The 17,989-nt window shown below is 39.7% G+C and overlaps 1 protein-coding gene and 1 long non-coding RNA gene across 2 annotated transcripts in view; one reads left to right on the top strand and one right to left on the bottom strand.

The window, feature by feature from the left end:
• Window positions 1-8,094: 8,094 nt before the first annotated feature.
• The window catches only part of LOC145433197 (uncharacterized), a 36,190-nt gene continuing 26,295 nt past the window's right edge, over window positions 8,095-17,989 (top strand). Inside the window, exon 1 of the long non-coding RNA XR_013913065.1 lies at window positions 8,095-8,161. This is a non-coding gene — a long non-coding RNA (uncharacterized LOC145433197). The remainder of the gene's footprint in view (window positions 8,162-17,989) is intronic.
• Window positions 12,488-14,527, bottom strand: LOC145433195 (uncharacterized). Its single transcript, XM_080310161.1, has 4 exons — window positions 14,068-14,527; window positions 13,898-14,004; window positions 13,702-13,831; window positions 12,488-12,702 (listed from the first exon to the last, which is right to left on the bottom strand). The coding sequence occupies exons 1-4, from the start codon at window positions 14,163-14,165 to the stop codon at window positions 12,597-12,599; spliced, it is 441 nt and encodes a 146-aa protein (XP_080166287.1). The 5' UTR covers window positions 14,166-14,527; the 3' UTR covers window positions 12,488-12,596.

Below are 17,989 nucleotides of genomic sequence, written 5' to 3'. Positions count from 1 at the left end.
TCGGTAATGCGAGGACAAAATCTGACTACACGTATACGCAACTAGACGTACAAAGTGGCGAGATGGCGTTTAGTGGTATGGTATCTGATCAACAGCTGCAACACAAATTGGTTGCGGGTTCGAGTCCCACCGACCGAGGTCAACAGCAGAATTCCTTTTCAATTGTTAAAGGTTTATCTTGGCTCGTCCTCGCCGTCTGGTCGTTGTAGTCAAAAAGCACCACGAAAACCCACAAACAACAACAAGACATACAGCAATGCACATTGCACACTAGGGCTCTTCAAAAATGACTGTTTTTCTCAAATCGTACTGGCTACTTGATAAAATTATTAGGTTACCTAATTTAAGCCTACACACAAAATTTGGTTCAATTCCAGCCAGTAACCGCTTTGCTACAGGAGAAGAAAGTTTCTATTTATTAGATAAAAATAAATGATGAAAATTTTGAAAATTTTCTGTTCATCCCATGAAAGTGTTAGGCTGTCTATAGAAACGATCCTCACCAAATTTGGTTCAATTCCAACCAGTGGAAGCGGAGTTATTGCCGTCGAAAAATTTGGATTTGAATAAAGTAGTATTTACGGTGACCGATTCTTTGTTTATTTATTATAGTTGCGCTCACCGTAAATACTAATTTATTCAAATCCAAATTTTTCAACGGCAATAACTCCGCTTCCACTGGTTGGAATTGAACCAAATTTGGTGAGGATCGTTTCTATAGACAGCCTAACACTTTCATGGGATGAACAGAAAATTTTCAAAATTTTCATCATTTATTTTTATCTAATAAATAGAAACTTTCTTCTCCTGTAGCAAAGCGGTTACTGGCTGGAATTGAACCAAATTTTGTGTGTAGGCTTAAATTAGGTAACCTAACAATTTTAAAAAGTAGCCAGTACGATTTGAGGAAAAAAGTCATTTTTGAAGAGCCCTATTGCACACATATGTATTATGAAATATGGGCTAAACCAGGGGTTCTTAAACGTACTGCACACTGCAGAGGACGTACCACCACAACAGTCACAATTCGACTACTGGTCGGGCCTAATTATCTGCAACCAATGATGGTCAAGGCGGACGTATCATCGCATTTCGCATTGTGAGTTGAATGCGTGTCTTGATCTCCAGGGAACTCCTGATACTGGCTCTGGAAACCCCTAGTGTTCCATGGAAACCATTTAAGAACCACTGGTGTAACTGTTAGCGGTGATGGGATGCAGCCGGTTCGCACCATTCGTTGTAACTGGGGTTTCATCATGTTCTTGCAACTATTCGAATCTCAACAATATAGGTCGTTATACAGCTTGGTTTGAAGGATTATACAACCTATAGCTCGAAAAAAAATTGGCCAATCCGGCAAATATACTAATGCGTTTATTGTAAGTAACTTAGACAGTTCCATTGCGTCTTGACATATATGTACATACAGTGTTTGTTTGTCACTCTACTAAGTGGTTCTCAAACTGGGTGACATGAGAACATCCGAAGCGGGGTGCCAAACTGCGTCCAACTGAAAAAAAATTCGTGGACCGCGTGATTTACTTCCATTTCATATTACTCTGTCTATTGTCCTAATTTCAAATTTGAGAATTATCTCATCAACTGTCAATACCTTCCATGCCATCATATTATTCGTTGAGATTGCCAGCATTGTGGCTGCATTTTGTGACATGACGATAAGGGGGGGCGCGGAATTTTTTACTATCATAAAGGGTGGCGTGTTTAAAAAAGTTTGAGAACGACTGCTCTGACTGTTAATCTTGCTACTCCGCTGCTTTCTATTTATCTTCGACAAACGAATTTCTGCCGTATATATAAAAATAACAGTTTTTTCCCCGAAAAATACGACTTTTTGTCATAGAACCGGCTGAAAAATATGACTTTGGTGGGAGAACTAGATGACAAAATAATTGAATCCTACCAATCCTTATATGGCATAAGAGGCATGGTCCGTCCACACAATACTCATTTTTTGAGATATGATGAGAAAGGTCGAATGTCAACCATGTAGCTTTGCCGAAACTGCAATCCCTCTAAAAATATTCTTATTAATATCTATATAATATGATTTTGAAGAGTTGAAATTGATTTCTGCTGAATGGCGATTGAAGGTTCATTTGTCACTTGAATTTATTACCAAGCGCTTCACAACGAAAGCTTACATTATTGAAGGAATTCTCTTATCTCATCACACTGTGATCAACAAAAACAAATTATGCCTACATTTCATGACTATCGAATAAACTTTGAAAATGAGTATAAACCGATCACTTCTATTTTCGCCAATATATCATGCCACCAAATCAATGAATCATGTAAGTAAGTTATCATTATCAGGGTCGTTTACAGAGATCTATTTCAGTAACGTATAAGATAAGTTTTCAATCTTGTGTGCAGGAGATCGTCTTTGATTTGTTTGTTTAATAAAAACGATAAGTAAAGGTGTTTGCGTAATATTATATTGATAATGTAAATAAGGCAAAGATAGGTATTTCAGTTTTTAAAATGCAATGGCACTATTAGTTTTTAAGTAATATCCAGTGACTCGAACCAGTCCCGTTCAATTTCAAATTGACGATCATTTGATTCTTATCGTGTATACACCAATCAGAATTGATGTTATCCGGCTGACAGCCACCGTCGGAATTCAGCCACATCCGTGACTCAATGAAATTCTAGTTGTTGGGAAATAATTTCATGGTTTTCGGCCGCCCTGTCGAGAAATCCGATTTTTCGGTCTAGCAATATCAATATACTACTTTTCAATTTGATGTACTTACACGACGTGTAGACTAGTGGCTCCCAACTTTTTTCGTGTCGTGGTCACCTTCGACCGACATTTGAACCAAAATTCCCCCTAAGAAAAAGGAGCTCGGTGACCATAAATAGTTATCATTTCAGCCCAAACCCCTATTGATTACAAAATAAGGTGATCACCGCGGCTTTGAAGCTCTAGCACAGAGATGCCAATACTATTTCCAATGCGGACCGATTTATATTTTGGTATTGTACCGCTGACCACTTCGATGTTAAATATTATTTAACACTAGATGTAGCCTAGTCTGGTAAATAAATATTTAAAAAAAATCAGTGGCCTCTTTCCGTTCTGACTACATTGCAATAAATTTGGCATGTTATTTTCCCAATTGGATAGCTGTTGACTAAAAATAAATTATCAAGTTTGCTTGCGATGTCTTTGAGTCGAATCGATGTACTTGACATTTTTTCCACGATCAGTCTGCAATTCGACTGAGAGGCTGTCAGTTAAAAAAAAAATCAGGGGGAATTTGTACGAAAGGGGAAGATATCAAAGGACATGTAAACACTCTTCTAGCAATCAGTTGAAAGGAACACACATTTGGAATGAACTAGTTTCATAGATTACAGTTCCGTGATAAAGGATTAAAATTTAGGTGATTCCAGGTGATTCCCCCCTAAAAAGGACAACAATTCCTCTACGTGTGGATTCCGTCCGGTTGGGAACCACTGAGACTCTATAACAAGGGTGACCAATTATTTTACCCGACGGGCCAAATGAGATGCATAAAATACGTTGGCGGGCCGAGCCAAAGGTTCAAAGCAGTGGATCTTGATTTTGGCTCCAGCGGCCCCAGGGACGGAAACGGTCAGTGGACGATATGAGGGACGTTGAGTTAGGGGGCGGTATGGGGAGCGATGAGGAAAGTTAGCGTCGCAGTAGATGGTGTAGTAGGGAAATATGATTAAATCTGTGGTAGCCAACTCATAACGGGTCGCAGGCAATGTTCCCTCTAATTTTTCACGAGTCTGCGCGCACTCACCAACTTACTGCGCGCCCCCTTCGACAACAGTGCGTAACGAATAAAAAAGGTCATCACTTCGGCTTTCATGTGCGTGGCACATGTTTTTCTGTACGCGGCATCTTTAAAAGCAGTGCGCGCCCGCGCAAGCGTGCAGCTTAGATGAAACAGTGGTCGCGGGCCACTTGTCAAAAATCGTTGAGGCTGCGGGCCGCATGAATTCAATATTGAGATAAAATAGGCCACACAGTTTGACAACCATGTTTTTTTTATAACATTACGTCCGTACAACATCATGGGCGACGGGCATAGTTTCCAGAAAAGAAACATTAATGATCATCACTTTCATTTTATTTTGAACTATATGAACTGCGTGCGATACCTGACAATGCTTTTCAGCGACTAAATAATCGATATTGGTGTTAGCTAGACACGGTACTTGCTGTAAAACTATGTCCTCGCAAAGCTTGATCTTGTGTCGAAGCTTCAAGTCGTTTCTGGGTCTTGGCAGTGTATGGGCCAGTGCAAGTCTACGTTGTCTAGGCAACATACCCTGTCATATCAGCTAATTATCCCTCCATGGAATGCTATTGCCATCGCGAAGCCGTATTAGTAAATGAGGAATAGTGACTTTGAGCACAGGAGTATAGTCCATTTTGAACGACAAAAATAATACTTTTAAACTGAATTCAACTTTAGTATTTCAAAATGCTTTATGAAGCGTTCTCCCGAAATCTCAAATCAGGTTGCGGGCCGCAAAATAGTTTTAAATATCCTTTCCGCTCTCATTGCAAATTAACATTTGACAAGATCTGCCAGATCTCGAAATATTTCGTCACGCTCCGCGCGAAGTATACACCAACGATGTGTGCAACAATTTTCCATGAATGCAAGGCTTTATTATAATTCCTGTAAAATGAATTGCGCGTACTTCTAGATCGCCAATTTCCCGTTAAAACACTCTGGTCACGCTAGCTCTGGTTGTTTTCCACAAAATGGTTCGAACTAGGTATTGTATCCTGCAGAGCGCAGCGTGTCGACATTGAAGAAAGAGACACTGCAGAGCTATTAAATCGTCAGAATATTTCTTCATCGTATCATCAGGATACTGCTGTTTTTGTGTTTTGACCCAAAACCTCACATGAACGTTATATAAATATGGCTTGCTTCGTATGGAATGCAATCCTTTTAAAGTTAATAAATTGGTGCAGCTCTAAATTCAAACGAGAAGAGATCCACCACATTCTCAGTTGATTCACTAGTCACACAAAGCAATAGATCAAAAACCAATACAATTAACTTCCCCGTATTGCCAATCGCAGGGGTGAATTCGGGATGTGCACATCGGGTTCGAACCTGATGGTACGAGCCCGTAACCGATGGTCGTGGCCGATGGCCAGCCCTGCGCAAAAAGCCCCTGGTTTAAACTAATTCTACGCCATATTAATTATTATTGTTAATTTTATAAAACGCGTTTCCGGTTTAATTTATACGGCCCATGGTTTTAGACCACGCATTAACATTCAGACGTTGTCCTACGACCCTCCTTAGTTACCAAAATACCACTCTATACAGTTATACTTACTTATACACCATTGAATTCGGGTTATCCTGTAATCGCCGTTTTTGATTTTTGAACCTTGATTGTGTTTTCTTATCTTGCCGAGATCTATTTCCTGCAATATCATTTCTTACGTCATTATTATCGTGGTGCATATCTTTGTACGCAATCTTTGACGTTGTGCAAAAGACTAACAGGTGATAAACAACAACAACAACAATAACATTCAAAAGTAGGCTTTATGTTATAACTTCCAAGCAACTTCAACCCGACCGAATTCGGCCCCGTAATAACAGGAAACAAAAACGCTAAGCCGTCAGATAATTATATATATCACATCTATACTTTCTTGCGAACTTAAATATTCGATCGATGGATGCAAATAAAGCGATGTAATATTATGTTTTATTGCCACGATTGCTCCATGAATTCTTTTGTTTGTTCCAGCCTTAGTAGGTGTCTCACACACGCGTCATAGCTAAGATTTTGGTAACTTTATCCTACATTCTGACTTATAAATATTATTTAATTTTCATTCAATTATACTGTTTCGCATCATCAGATTTTTGTTATTGTTGTACGCAGTCTCATGCATATCATCTTTCTGTGGTCAAGGTATGAAAGCGACGTGTACCACTCTTCAGTGTGATACCCTTAAATTATGAAGCCGAGATGGGATTCGCAGGTCCGTCTGCTGATCCATTCACTCACAAATAAACAGAAAAGTGATACAAATCGCTTCATAAACTATATATAGTCTACCCACAAAAAGTGTTGCAAAATTAAGTATGGGGCTTAAAAACCCGTTGAAGTTGTTGTATATTTAAACCAAATTAATAGGTGCTTATCACCTGTTGATCTTAAGAGGGGAGATGACGATGCGTCGGGTTTAATAAGGCGTCGATGACACAATAACTTATAGGTAGCGACTGCTATAAAATCATTAGGGATATTGCATTTTAATTAACGGAACGCACTATAAAATCGAAGCACTTTTCACAGTCATGGCGACTTGGCGTTTATGGGAGGTATGCTCTACAATTTTTATTGTAACGGTTATTAATCTCGTAATATACTGATGGGTTGTAGTATTTTCTTGTAGGCTACATAGCGCTCAACGATACAAGCCGTCTTCATTTGACCAAGTTGGTTATTCCAAAATATCTAGTACATACCAACATTTCGTTCTTTTAAAATATTTGCGATGAGATATCATTATATCTCTTTCTTTTTTTGGGGGGGAGGGGGGGGGGGATGAATTTCCGTGGGCGCCTAATCCAAATTTTTGTTTTGAGTAATATAGTAATTTCCAATTCTGACAAAAACCTAAACCTCGTTCATACATATGGACCCCTTGACCAAATGCGTGTTCTTACAACATGATGCAATGCGTTTAACGGTAGGCCTGTATGAAATTAACATCTTGTGCTTGATGAATGTATGAGATGTTGCTGTCGTAACTAGAGGTCGACCGATATTGATTTTTGCAAGCGGATACCGATGTTAATATGGAGGGGGCGGGAACCATTTCCCAAAAATATATTATATATTAGGCATGATGGCACTTGTACATGCCACTGAAAGCTGAACAACAATCAAGCCAACAAACAAACTGAAATAAGAAAGAATTGTTGCTGAATTTCGCACAGCTGCACAACAGCAAAGCGAGATAGAAAATTGTTGATCAGTCCAGTATAGGTAGATTGTAATGCGAGGAAGCAGAGTTTCTCTGCATGCTCATCAGTTAAACTTGTCCTCCTGAAAGTGCGAATCTGAGCAATTTCACTGAAAACACGTTACGCGGGGGCAGATGAGGGTGACCGGGTTAGATAGGCTATTTCCTTTTTACTTTGGCTAGAACCTTGTATTTGGAACTATTGCTCTTCCACCGTCGGCCTGGTAATAATCGGCCAGATAATCGTTCGACTCTAGTCGTAATGCCGTTCATAAAATTATACGTTCGCATATCTCAGGGGCGGGCAACTTCTCCGGTCGGCGGGCTGGATATAGGAAAATGAAGTACTTCGCGTGCCGGATTCCTAAATCAATACAGCAATCGTGTATTTATCCACCTATATATACTGGGAATTTTAAGTTGAAAGCATAGAGGCCAAATACAGTATTTAATGAATTGATTAGGGTAATATATTTCAATAACTGTTGAAGTCAATGATAGCTGTGGTCGATCAAAGTTTCGACAAGTTCTTTGAACTCTGGTTGCATGTCGGACGCATAAACCCTTAGTAAATACTACACGGGATCATCAGTTAGATTGGGGCTGCCAGTGTTAGCGCTCTGACGCCACTGTAAAAGCTACAAGATCAGGTCCTCTGTATCATAGCCAGGGCCCCAAAGGGACCGGGATGTGTGTCCAACAAATCACTGCTCAATTGATTCGATGTCCTAAACATATGTATCAGTTCCACTGCGGCCACTGCCCCGAAAACTTCAATAACGCTTTTACCTCGATATCAAACGTGCAAGAGTAGGCTACGACACACGCGCGTCCACGTCTTCCAAATACCATATGGTAGACAAAAAGATCATCGCTCTATCAAATATTCCGAACCTGATTTATGGAACAGTATCTCGCCGGCTATCCGACAGTCATCGAGCATGTCTACATTCAAGTCGAAATACAAACTATTTCTACTGAATAAATATTAAATACTAGTTAGCCCTCTAGGTTACCGGACCACGACCTGGCATATCGATCTCACCTTCCGTTACATGCCTCCTTTTTGTCACTTGTCCTTTTATATTATCTTCTTTTACTCTTCATTCAGTGTGCATGCCTCCTTTTTTACATCGCCTAGGCCAGGTGGGGTGTCTGATTTCGAAGACTATTCCAAGTCGTTTCGACAACTTCCTATATTTCATTTCATCGCAGTCTTGTGGTGTTATGAAATGATAAAAAAAATTAGGCAATAAATTGAATTGAATTGAACGCAGCTCTAGGGGTGCTCTACCTGTTCATTTTCATTGTCGAAAATGCTTGCTCGCAGATGTAAGTAGCCCCGAACAAAACGAATAGTTTCATGGCCACCTTTTTCCGGCCGCGGGCCGCATTATCATGTAAGACCTGAAACTCTCCGCGGGCCGCTTAAAATCCCTTCTCGGGCCGGCCTGATGATGGGTACCGGTACTGTAGCAGTGATAATTCCTCCAGATCCGGCCCGCGGGTCCTATGTTGCCCGCCCCTGGCATATCTGAAGGAATTATTAAAGCTACAGTACCGGTACCCATCATCAGTGATCCGACAAATCTTGAGGTATAGCCTACTTGTTAGGAAAAAAATGTGTTGCTTATCATCTGAGATGTGCGATTATATGAAAATATTTGTTTTGTCAGATGACAGATAGTCCGAAAATCTGTTATTAAACTGAGGAGTCAGGTATGATATATGTCATTGGTAAGCGATCGTAACGTGAATAATATGAGGTGAATTTCACATGAATATACGAGCCAAAGATAGCATCTGTAGTGATTAAAGATAGTATGGTGTCGTTTTTTCGTTCTATCGTAAATTTCATCAACTGTAGAATTTCAAAAAATCTGTTGATGCAATCGTGAGAACCCCCAGAATGTAATAAAGCTCGCCGACAATCAACACCAGACACCGAGTCATTGTATACTGCCAAGCATGTTGAGTAATGAGTGCGAATTGCTTGAAATCCCCATAAAAAACAAGCATTCATTCGGGTGGACAGGAACTCAGCCAAACTCGATCGAGCGCAACCTGAGTTGGATAAGGTTCCATGGATACGCACCCTTTGGTGGTATTATGCTGTTATCGATATTGTGACAAAAGTTTATTGGCATTGAAATAAAATATTAAAAAAAAACAGTTTAAGACCGCCTGTTCTTTCTGTTCAACCTTTATTGCTGTACATCAATTATGCAATTTAGTCAACTTGGTAAATTAGTATAACTGGTAATGATTGATCTACGATTCTAGGCTGTAATTTCTTTCTGGTTTCAGTGAGCAATTGACTCAACGACATGCCTTGAAACTTTCAATTTGTTTCTTTTTTCTTTGCAAGGTCTTTATCACTAAATACATGGTGATAAAAGTTAGGCCTCTGCACATGTATACCCCTGACAACAGACAATAATCCCATTGTGAATATGAAAACATATTTTATTGTTTCGTGCCAGAAAATAACTACTTTTAATAGTGGCCGTCGGTAAATATTAATCTAATGCAGTCTATCAACGAGTAAACTTGGTTATTCTGTAATCGTCTTTCTTGAAAAATATATAATTGATTTATTGACGTTTACCGTCTACTCAGCACCGGATACAATAGCGTGTACGGGGCCGGAACATATGCCTGATATGATCCCGCATATGATGTCAAGATCGATTGCACATATTCCGCAATACTTGAATGGAAGGTACAAATAAATGAAGCCAACGTAAATTTCACGTAAATAAAGGGTATAGGTAACAGCCATGTACCGATCTCTATGAAAAATACCGTAAATCAAATATTAGTTCTACTTTCTTCGGTTATCAGCTGTGCTGTATAATCTAGAGGCAATAGAATTATATCGCTTACTAGAAGGAATGGATCGCTTAGAATTGTTTCGCACGCCATGTGGACATTTTTGTTTCAAATGCTATCCAAATAACAAACATTATTCATACTACAAGTCATGCAAATTCACATACCACGTGATGCTAATTTCTTCAATGCTTGAATGCCAAATAAATAAAATGGATCAAGAATATACAGTTTATACTCTAATATTCTAATCACGTCTAATATCATTTCTTCGGTAAATAATAAATACGTAATTGCATAGCAATATGTATATTTGAAAACTTTTCGCCCCTTTCAGTGACATGGAAAAGCACAAGTAACAACATGTTGCTGCCAAATAATATCTATACATGTTACCGCCTCTTTAACGCCATTTCACCTTACATCGAGAATCTATATAGTAACACGTCCACGCGTTGATTCCAGAGGGCGTGTTTTTAGAGCCGTTTTGTTGTCATTTGTTAGCAACGAATTGTATATATATTTCTCTTCGAGAAAATATTTTTAACTGAATTCCGTTGTTCTAGCTCTGGTGCTGGTGGAGATCGTAAATTTTACAATGAATGTTTTATTTCATATACTATAATTAGAATGACCTTGCGTGAATTTCATGGTGTTTCCATCGCGTGGGTCGAATTAGCGTAACCAACTCCTCTTTAACACGTGCAGATAAAGCCGACGAAGATGTGACACGATGTTAAACTGTTTTCAATATACAGACACTCTATAGACTCATCATTTCCAATGTAATTCGAAATTAGGATTGCATCATATGCCAGGAACACAGGATCGACTATAGGTCCGGCCGAGTACACGCCAGTTTTCTTCAAGGGGCTTGCCATACGGGGTTGTGTTTACCGAAATTGTGTAATAACCTTTCGCCACTATGGCGTAATATTTGTCCAACGTCCATGCAGGGAGCCATGCTGGCGTCGTTCAAAGTTTTGGTGGTTCATGATTTCTCCCGGTAGTTTACAAATCGAATTAGCTTGACATTACACCCAGAAAGAGCAGGGTTGCTACAGTAAATCGTTGTGTTGCATTAACGATTTATACTTATAATCTGTGGACAATTGCAAACATCTGCTTCAATTTTCAGTATATTGATTTTAAACTCCTTTGCTGATAAATCTACATGCGGTCATAGTAATCGAATTGACAATTGATCACAGTGATATGAACGATTCCTAATCCTCCAATAGGCGTACGTATATTTCCATCATCAACTCTTTATGAGGGGCTACGTGTCACGTGATATTGCTTTTACATTAATTACCAACGAAAAGGCAGTGAGGATCAATGGGGGTTTTATTTCCTTTGAATTCTTCATGGTATATAAGTAATAACGAAGTGTTGTATTCATCGCATATGTTTCGTAGCGAAAACTACGACAATGACTGTGAAAAATCTCTTCCCCGCCACTTCACAAAATTCAGCCGTCATTTTTATTTCGATGCGATTTTAACAACCTTTTGTGTCCGTGTTTTAACTTTTTGTTCTGTGGTGTGCGATGCTGACGTATGGTGACAATGTTTCACTTTTTCTAGTGTAGGCCTATGGTCCAGGCCGGGCGGTATAAAGTGAATTCGGAGTGAAATGTCGCAACATTCGCACTTACTGACAAATAAGCCAACGTCATCTTGGTGAAATCGCTGCATACATCATATTTTATCGTTGCTTGTGAGCCTTATATATACTAAGAAACATCGTTTGTATGTCCATTGTGAACTTGCGCAGGTTACTCATCCAAGTCAAATTTTAATGTGGTAAGCTTCTTGAAAATGCTGTGTTCTTGTGCGTAAGTTTGTGACTGACAAAAACCTTCTCACATCAAATTACAATACAACTTCCTTCAAATCGAGAAATGAAATGGGTAGACTATTTTTTTATCATGTTGATCCCGTCGGCTGAGAAACGCGGGCTATTAAGTTACAAGTCTTGCGAGTTTTCCCTAACCATTTTCGGAACGAGCGTCTGATGAATGGATGAACCATCACGAACTCAACAGAATGCCTTTCATTCGGAGATGTATATGTATATGATAGCATATGCGATACATATACGCCAGTTAGAATTATCAGTATTGAAATATTAGGTAAAATATAGCATCCAAATCAGTATTATTATGATGACAAATCTCAAACAATAGACTCTAGTCAAAGTAAAATTCATGGATGCTTTTGTGCGCCATAGTAGTGCTGCATCCTGCATGGTGGATACGGGTTCAAATGTATCATTCGTACATATGTGCCATGTGTATTCATGTTCACTGTTCTCTTGTATTTATATTTTGGTAAAAGTTGTGACATTGAACAGCGAGGAATTTGTTTGTAGGTACGTCAATATATCTTGTGATGTCTCGGGCACTATATTTCGACACTTTCTAATCGCATTCCGTGTTTTGCCCTCTGTCGCCTGGCGTCGTGGCAAGATACTCAAACTGATATCATAGGAACGTTTTCTGGTGATTGCCTATATCAAACCATACGTGTGCCCATTTCTAAACCATTGTATACCGGATTGCCCGCGATATAAAATTTCGTGATTTTGATCACGAAGGAAACGGCCTTATCTACGATGAGCATTGAACATTGATCAGTCTTGTTGATCACGTAGACAAATATATTTGAAGTATGCAGATAAATAAATTATAAACGACACAGTATATAGGCGGCAGTGTATGAATGCTGATATTCGGGAATGTGATTACTCAAAGTGTACATATCGAAATTGCATAATTAAACGTGTAGTCGGAGACAATTGTAGGAAGATATTCCATGAGACATTGCTTATCGATCAAGCCGCCTGTGGCTGGTCTGTAAAAAAGGTAATTCAATTTGAAATGCTGTATTAGTAGCGATACCATCGCCCATCGGTACATTTGAATCACATTTAGCGGGAGTAGAATAGTAGGTTTATCATGGCCATTTGTTTCGGTTCAGGAAAATCTCATGTTAGTTGGATTTCACACCTCGAACATATCACCTAGCACCCCAACCCCATTTAGAATGCATTGAACATTTTGATATAGGTAGTAGTCATTTATTAAATACTACCTAAAACTAAAGCTAAGGGGCACTGCACTCTAAAAATGATGTGGTCTCAAATTGAAGGGCGAAACGAAATTTTCGTTTTTGGATGCAGCCATTTTCTTCAGAACGCCACCGTAATGGAGCTGGAATTTATTGAAATTTCCACAGCAACTTCACGCTCCAGCAGTCACGCAGAGATCGAACTTTATATAGTTGTCAGCCGATGTTATGAAGGAAATATGTCGTACACGCCAAGGTGGTTTAGATACCGCGTTCAACGGAAGATGTTGAGTCAGGAGATTTATGTCAAAATCGGGCCTAGTGCATTCTATTTCTTTGGGAAATAGCGCGTGTACGACATATTTGCTTCATAACATCGGCTGACAAATATATAAAGTTTGATCTCTGCGTGACTGCTATAGCGTGAAGTTGCTGTGGAAATTTTAATAAATTGCAGTTCCATTATGGTGGCGTTCTGAAGAAAACGGCTGCGGCCAAATTCTTTTTCGTTTTGCTCTTCAATTTGAGACCACATCATTTTTAGAGTGCCCTACCCCTTTAATGGTTACATCTGTGGTTCAGCAAATCAGAGGTCTTACATCCCGATGGCCTTCCCTCAAGAATCCATTCGTTGGTCACTAAAACCAGTGCCGGTTTCAAGCCCGGGTAAATAGGAAGGGTTGCGTGTGGAAGACCATCTTCTGCCAAATGATTGCGGGGAAAGCTGATTCGCTGTGGTGATTCGGAAGAAGCTGAAAAATGCTCCCTTTGGCGAAAACTTACCCAGTAAGTGATTGTCTTAAACGATCGGCTGCAACGCTGTCTCTGTTGATTGAGTCCAGACTCGTTGCGGTACCCTCGGAATACCTCCTCAATCGATATAGCCGATCCTGATTTGTGTTTGATAGAAATGCTGCAAAGGAACCAAGTTATTTGAAAGCATTTCCGGTTTATACATAACGGCAAGATGCATTCCTACCATTTTGATTCCCTCTTGCTGCGTTGCGATTCCGATATGCCTCATCGCTTTTATATGCTGGTTCGAAAGATTTTTGAAGTGAATCTTCGGTGTTTCGCGAGATGCTTCTGTATATGGAACCGTGAGCGTTAAGGCACTGGGCACAGAATTGAATGAATCTCGGACGTTACCGGTACGGTAAAATCCTGGATTCTGCTGTGCTCAAGTAGAAGACGAGAATTCCTATTGTTGCAATGTTGACAGTTGATCCAAGTGAAAGCTTCGCCATGCTTGATGTTTTGAAGAGTGCTGTTTTCCGGCGGTACCGATTGTGTCTTGAGAAATGAGGCACAACTGCGTTTGATGCCCACTTTTATATTAGCGGCAAAGGGGAGAAACGCGTGAGGGCCAAGAAAAAATGTACCGAAATCCGACTATATGCACCCGAATTCCGGAATGTAAATGTCATATTTCTATGTGATTTGCCTCTTCGTCTGCTGTGTGTCCTGAATGTGCATTGCGCTAACTAAAATATATTTGCGCAGGACCAAGATCCAAATATGTTTTGAAATACCTTTTGAATATCGTGTCCTAGTCAATGCGACACCAATACCTAATCGAAACTTGTGCCTTCTCGGTATTGCATTTCCTTATTTTACTCAAACTATTGTGCTAGCACCATCGTGTCTTATATTTCGTATAAGTTCCACAGGTCACCTCGTATTTGTATAAATCACTCCTTTCCTCCTGAACGCTAATAGTAGTTTATGACTTTAGTTGGTGCACTTCTATATGCATTATTTATCGACGAAGGCTATACGAGGTTGCGTCTTGACATCAATATTCTATTTATTGTTTAGATTCCTACATTTCATTTACCAAACGGCCGTTATCACCGATCAACGAAGTCCCGATCAATGACGGGATGAACTATGGCAAGATTTTACTGTTTGTAGAGTGATTCATTGCTCTCGGATCGTTCGCTGCGCGGCTGTATACGTGACCAAGGACGCTTGGGCGTTCCGTTTTTAGAGGACATTTTATGGCACGCTACTGGTGGGACGCTGTCGTCATTCTTGCGTATACCGCGATGTCATTGACCTACATGCTATTGTAGATTGCGTTTCTCTTCAGCAAATCGATTACGGTAGGCCTATACTCGACGCCCGTTAACCATATACTATTGTGGGTGGTCGGCTGAAGAATTCGATTCCCTTTGTTTTCACAATATCTTTTCGCAAACATGATTCGGCAGCTTCTTAAAGACCATATACGCACATCTCCTCATCGCGTGACGGAATAATGTTCGAATAATTTGGAATGAAACTAGAATGTACCTTAGAATGTAGGGGTACGGTTACTATTCACGTGATATTTTGCATAGTCATGCACCTGCGAAAGATACGTCATATCAGTTTAAGTTACGTATCACGCACCCGACCAGGAAGAATTGGCATGGACATGTTCCTATAGCGCGTGCTCTTGCGGTGGCTTCTTCTTGGGACCTTCTCACCTTCGAATCATGCGCCACATGAACTTGAGCCGCGTGATTTGCGTCAACTCATAAGAATCAAGCATTCAGTCTCAAAACGCTTGGAACTTTAGTAAAACTTCAAACTAGCGGCAGAGTTGACTAAAATCCAATGGGTATACTGCCATAGTGACATATCAAGTACTAATGCATCGCATCTAGAAAACATCAATATCGAACACCAATCAAGCAGTTTCTGCCCTACAATTTATTTCAACGAAAACATGCCTTTCCACTAGTTATTTCGACAGCCTGTTCGGGACTGTCAACTTATCATTTCTATTCCACATTAAGCGTCACGGGTAGGCATAAGGTTTCGAAATGTAACGAGATCATTTCGCCTAAATTACGGAAGTAACAACGTCTTCCGCACCCGCATTGCTTATTATCGTTCTGGAACCATGGTTAGTTTATCGGAGAGACCAGTATTATTTTGACAATATTAGATGTATGTGAAGGTACTCAGGTAATTAAATTACGCATTGTTGCAAAACGTTGAAATTTATTGCAGTACAACGATAAGTACTTTTCTACTTTTTTTCTGTCCTGACATTCTGACATTCTGTCCTGACATTCTGTCCTGACGAAGTAGCTTTAAAAAAATGAGGAAACGTCGTTCAACAGCAGCTGTAGGCTGGCAGCACTGAAGATCAGCATATCTTGCTGGTGACAATATCTATTGCTTCATACTGAAAATGTTGTTCGTAAATTCGCAATTTTTTTTATATACTCTTGTTGATATACGCGCAAATACCCCGCAGTCTTTTCAATATATTTGTCTAAATTAAAGATAGATTGAAGTAGGGAGTGTACATAACCTACAGTTGGGGCAAAATGAATTAGGGACTTCGTTTTGACGTGTTTGTTTGTTTTGAGATATTCATGGTATTTTGTCGACTGCTATGGTCATTTTCACCTGGCCAATTTTCTTCATTTTGATTCCGTAGCTGCCGACTTGTAGCACAACCCGCTTCCAGGCTTTTATAAGACACCGCTTAAACGGATGAGTTAGCGAGGAGGAGCGTAGATAAACCTCCAACACTTAGGCAGGAGTTCTGGAGTCGACCTCGGTCGGACTCGAACCCGCAACCCATGGTGTGTTGAGTGGTCCATGTACATTTGTACATGTACATGAGCCGTCTACACTTGAGCATGTCGATTAAAGTTAAGAGTTAGGATTAGCTTAAGGACAAATCTTGTGGGTAACGTTAGTCTTGCTTTGAGGTATAAATCGCATGCCCGATCGTCGGAAAGTCGTGTTGAGCAGTAGGCTTACTTTGTATCAACCTAATTTATTGACCTAATGGCTGATGGATTCACAATAAGTAGACAATGGGTCATTTACAACAGTATTAAGTAGGCTACAAGGTGTAAGATATAAATTAAAAGTTAACTGACTGTATAACCACCATGACAATGAAGTTTGTAAATAAATTTGACTTTTTAAACAGGTGTGCTGTAACATGTGAAAAACATTGCAGTATAAGCAGACATAGAGATTGGAGATTGACTCGTCGACTTCAATTTAAGTCATTTCGTTGCATCAGTGATTTGCAATTTAGTATATATAATAATAATATAATTATCTCTGGGTTATATTTTTCATCTGAACAAGTCACACGCAATGTGCAATGCGATGTAATGAACAGATAGAAGGATATCGAACGACACGCAGTTGCGATCCTTTTCGACTGACCTCCACCTCGGCCTAGAGTGCCCGATGTAACGGTTCTTTTCGATGTTGATTTTTTTGTGAAGCCGCGGCCCTTTCTTGTTCTTTCCATTGCTTGTGAGTGCTTTCTTTCGTCGGGTCTTTACGCTTCTATAATATAAATACTTGATTCTACCTGTGATGTTTCACGTCACCTAGGATTGGATTGGATATCTCACCAGCCACTTGTCACGCGACTCCTTCATGGCTAGAGTGAGGTAACTAAATACAAAAAAGCCGTGAATGAATGTTGAATTCCGGATGTTTTTCATATGCCAAGCCATATTTGAGTCGTCATTAGGGCTGGGCAAAATCGAGTACCTGAGTGATTCGATTCTGAATCACCTAATATGCTTCGAGTCGAATCGAGTAATCGAGTATCACTCATTATGACGTCATAACAGAATGTAATATGGCAATGTTCAAATATGTACCTTTTATGCGACCGCGAAGGATATAATGCTTGTTATCTATCACATTAAAGATACTTTGATATTTTTTCAACCATACCGATATCATTGTACTTGGTGACAATGTTGTGGGATGATCATGACTTCGGAAATGTGCTATTTCCAGTAACGTTCGTATCTTTGTACGATATGTTTAGTATGCTACAATACGGCCAATCAAGGTTTCAAGGCTTCAACAGTGAAAATTAGTATCGAAACTATAATTCTCGATGATAAATTAACTTTCGGTGGCGAGGAGCGCATAATTTCAGTACTCGAAAATATTGTCTTTTACTACTCGACTCGAATCATTAAAATTAATACTCGATTCAGATTCGAGTACTCGAATCATTGTGCCCAGCCCTAGTCGTCATAAGCCTCGTGACTTGGCATCACGTAGACTTTTCAGATCGGCACCGACA

The sequence above is a fragment of the Botryllus schlosseri genome, chromosome 2, assembly GCF_051294905.1.
Source record: "Botryllus schlosseri isolate E-star chromosome 2, Bs_hap1, whole genome shotgun sequence".
NCBI lineage: Eukaryota > Metazoa > Chordata > Ascidiacea > Stolidobranchia > Styelidae > Botryllus > Botryllus schlosseri.
Note: the sequence above shows the minus strand (reverse complement) of the source record. Positions and strands in the feature narration are given on the sequence as shown.

Bases quoted from the DNA above. Each gene is read 5' to 3' on its own strand.
- LOC145433195 (XM_080310161.1), bottom strand. From the start codon at position 14,165: ATGGCGAAGCTTTCACTTGGATCAACTGTCAACATTGCAACAATAGGA. The intron at 14,005-14,067 runs GTAACGTCCGAG...TTCCATATACAG, and splicing joins TCCAGGATTTTACCGTACCG to AAGCATCTCGCGAAACACCG. The intron at 13,832-13,897 runs GTAGGAATGCAT...GTTCCTTTGCAG, and splicing joins AGCAAGAGGGAATCAAAATG to CATTTCTATCAAACACAAAT.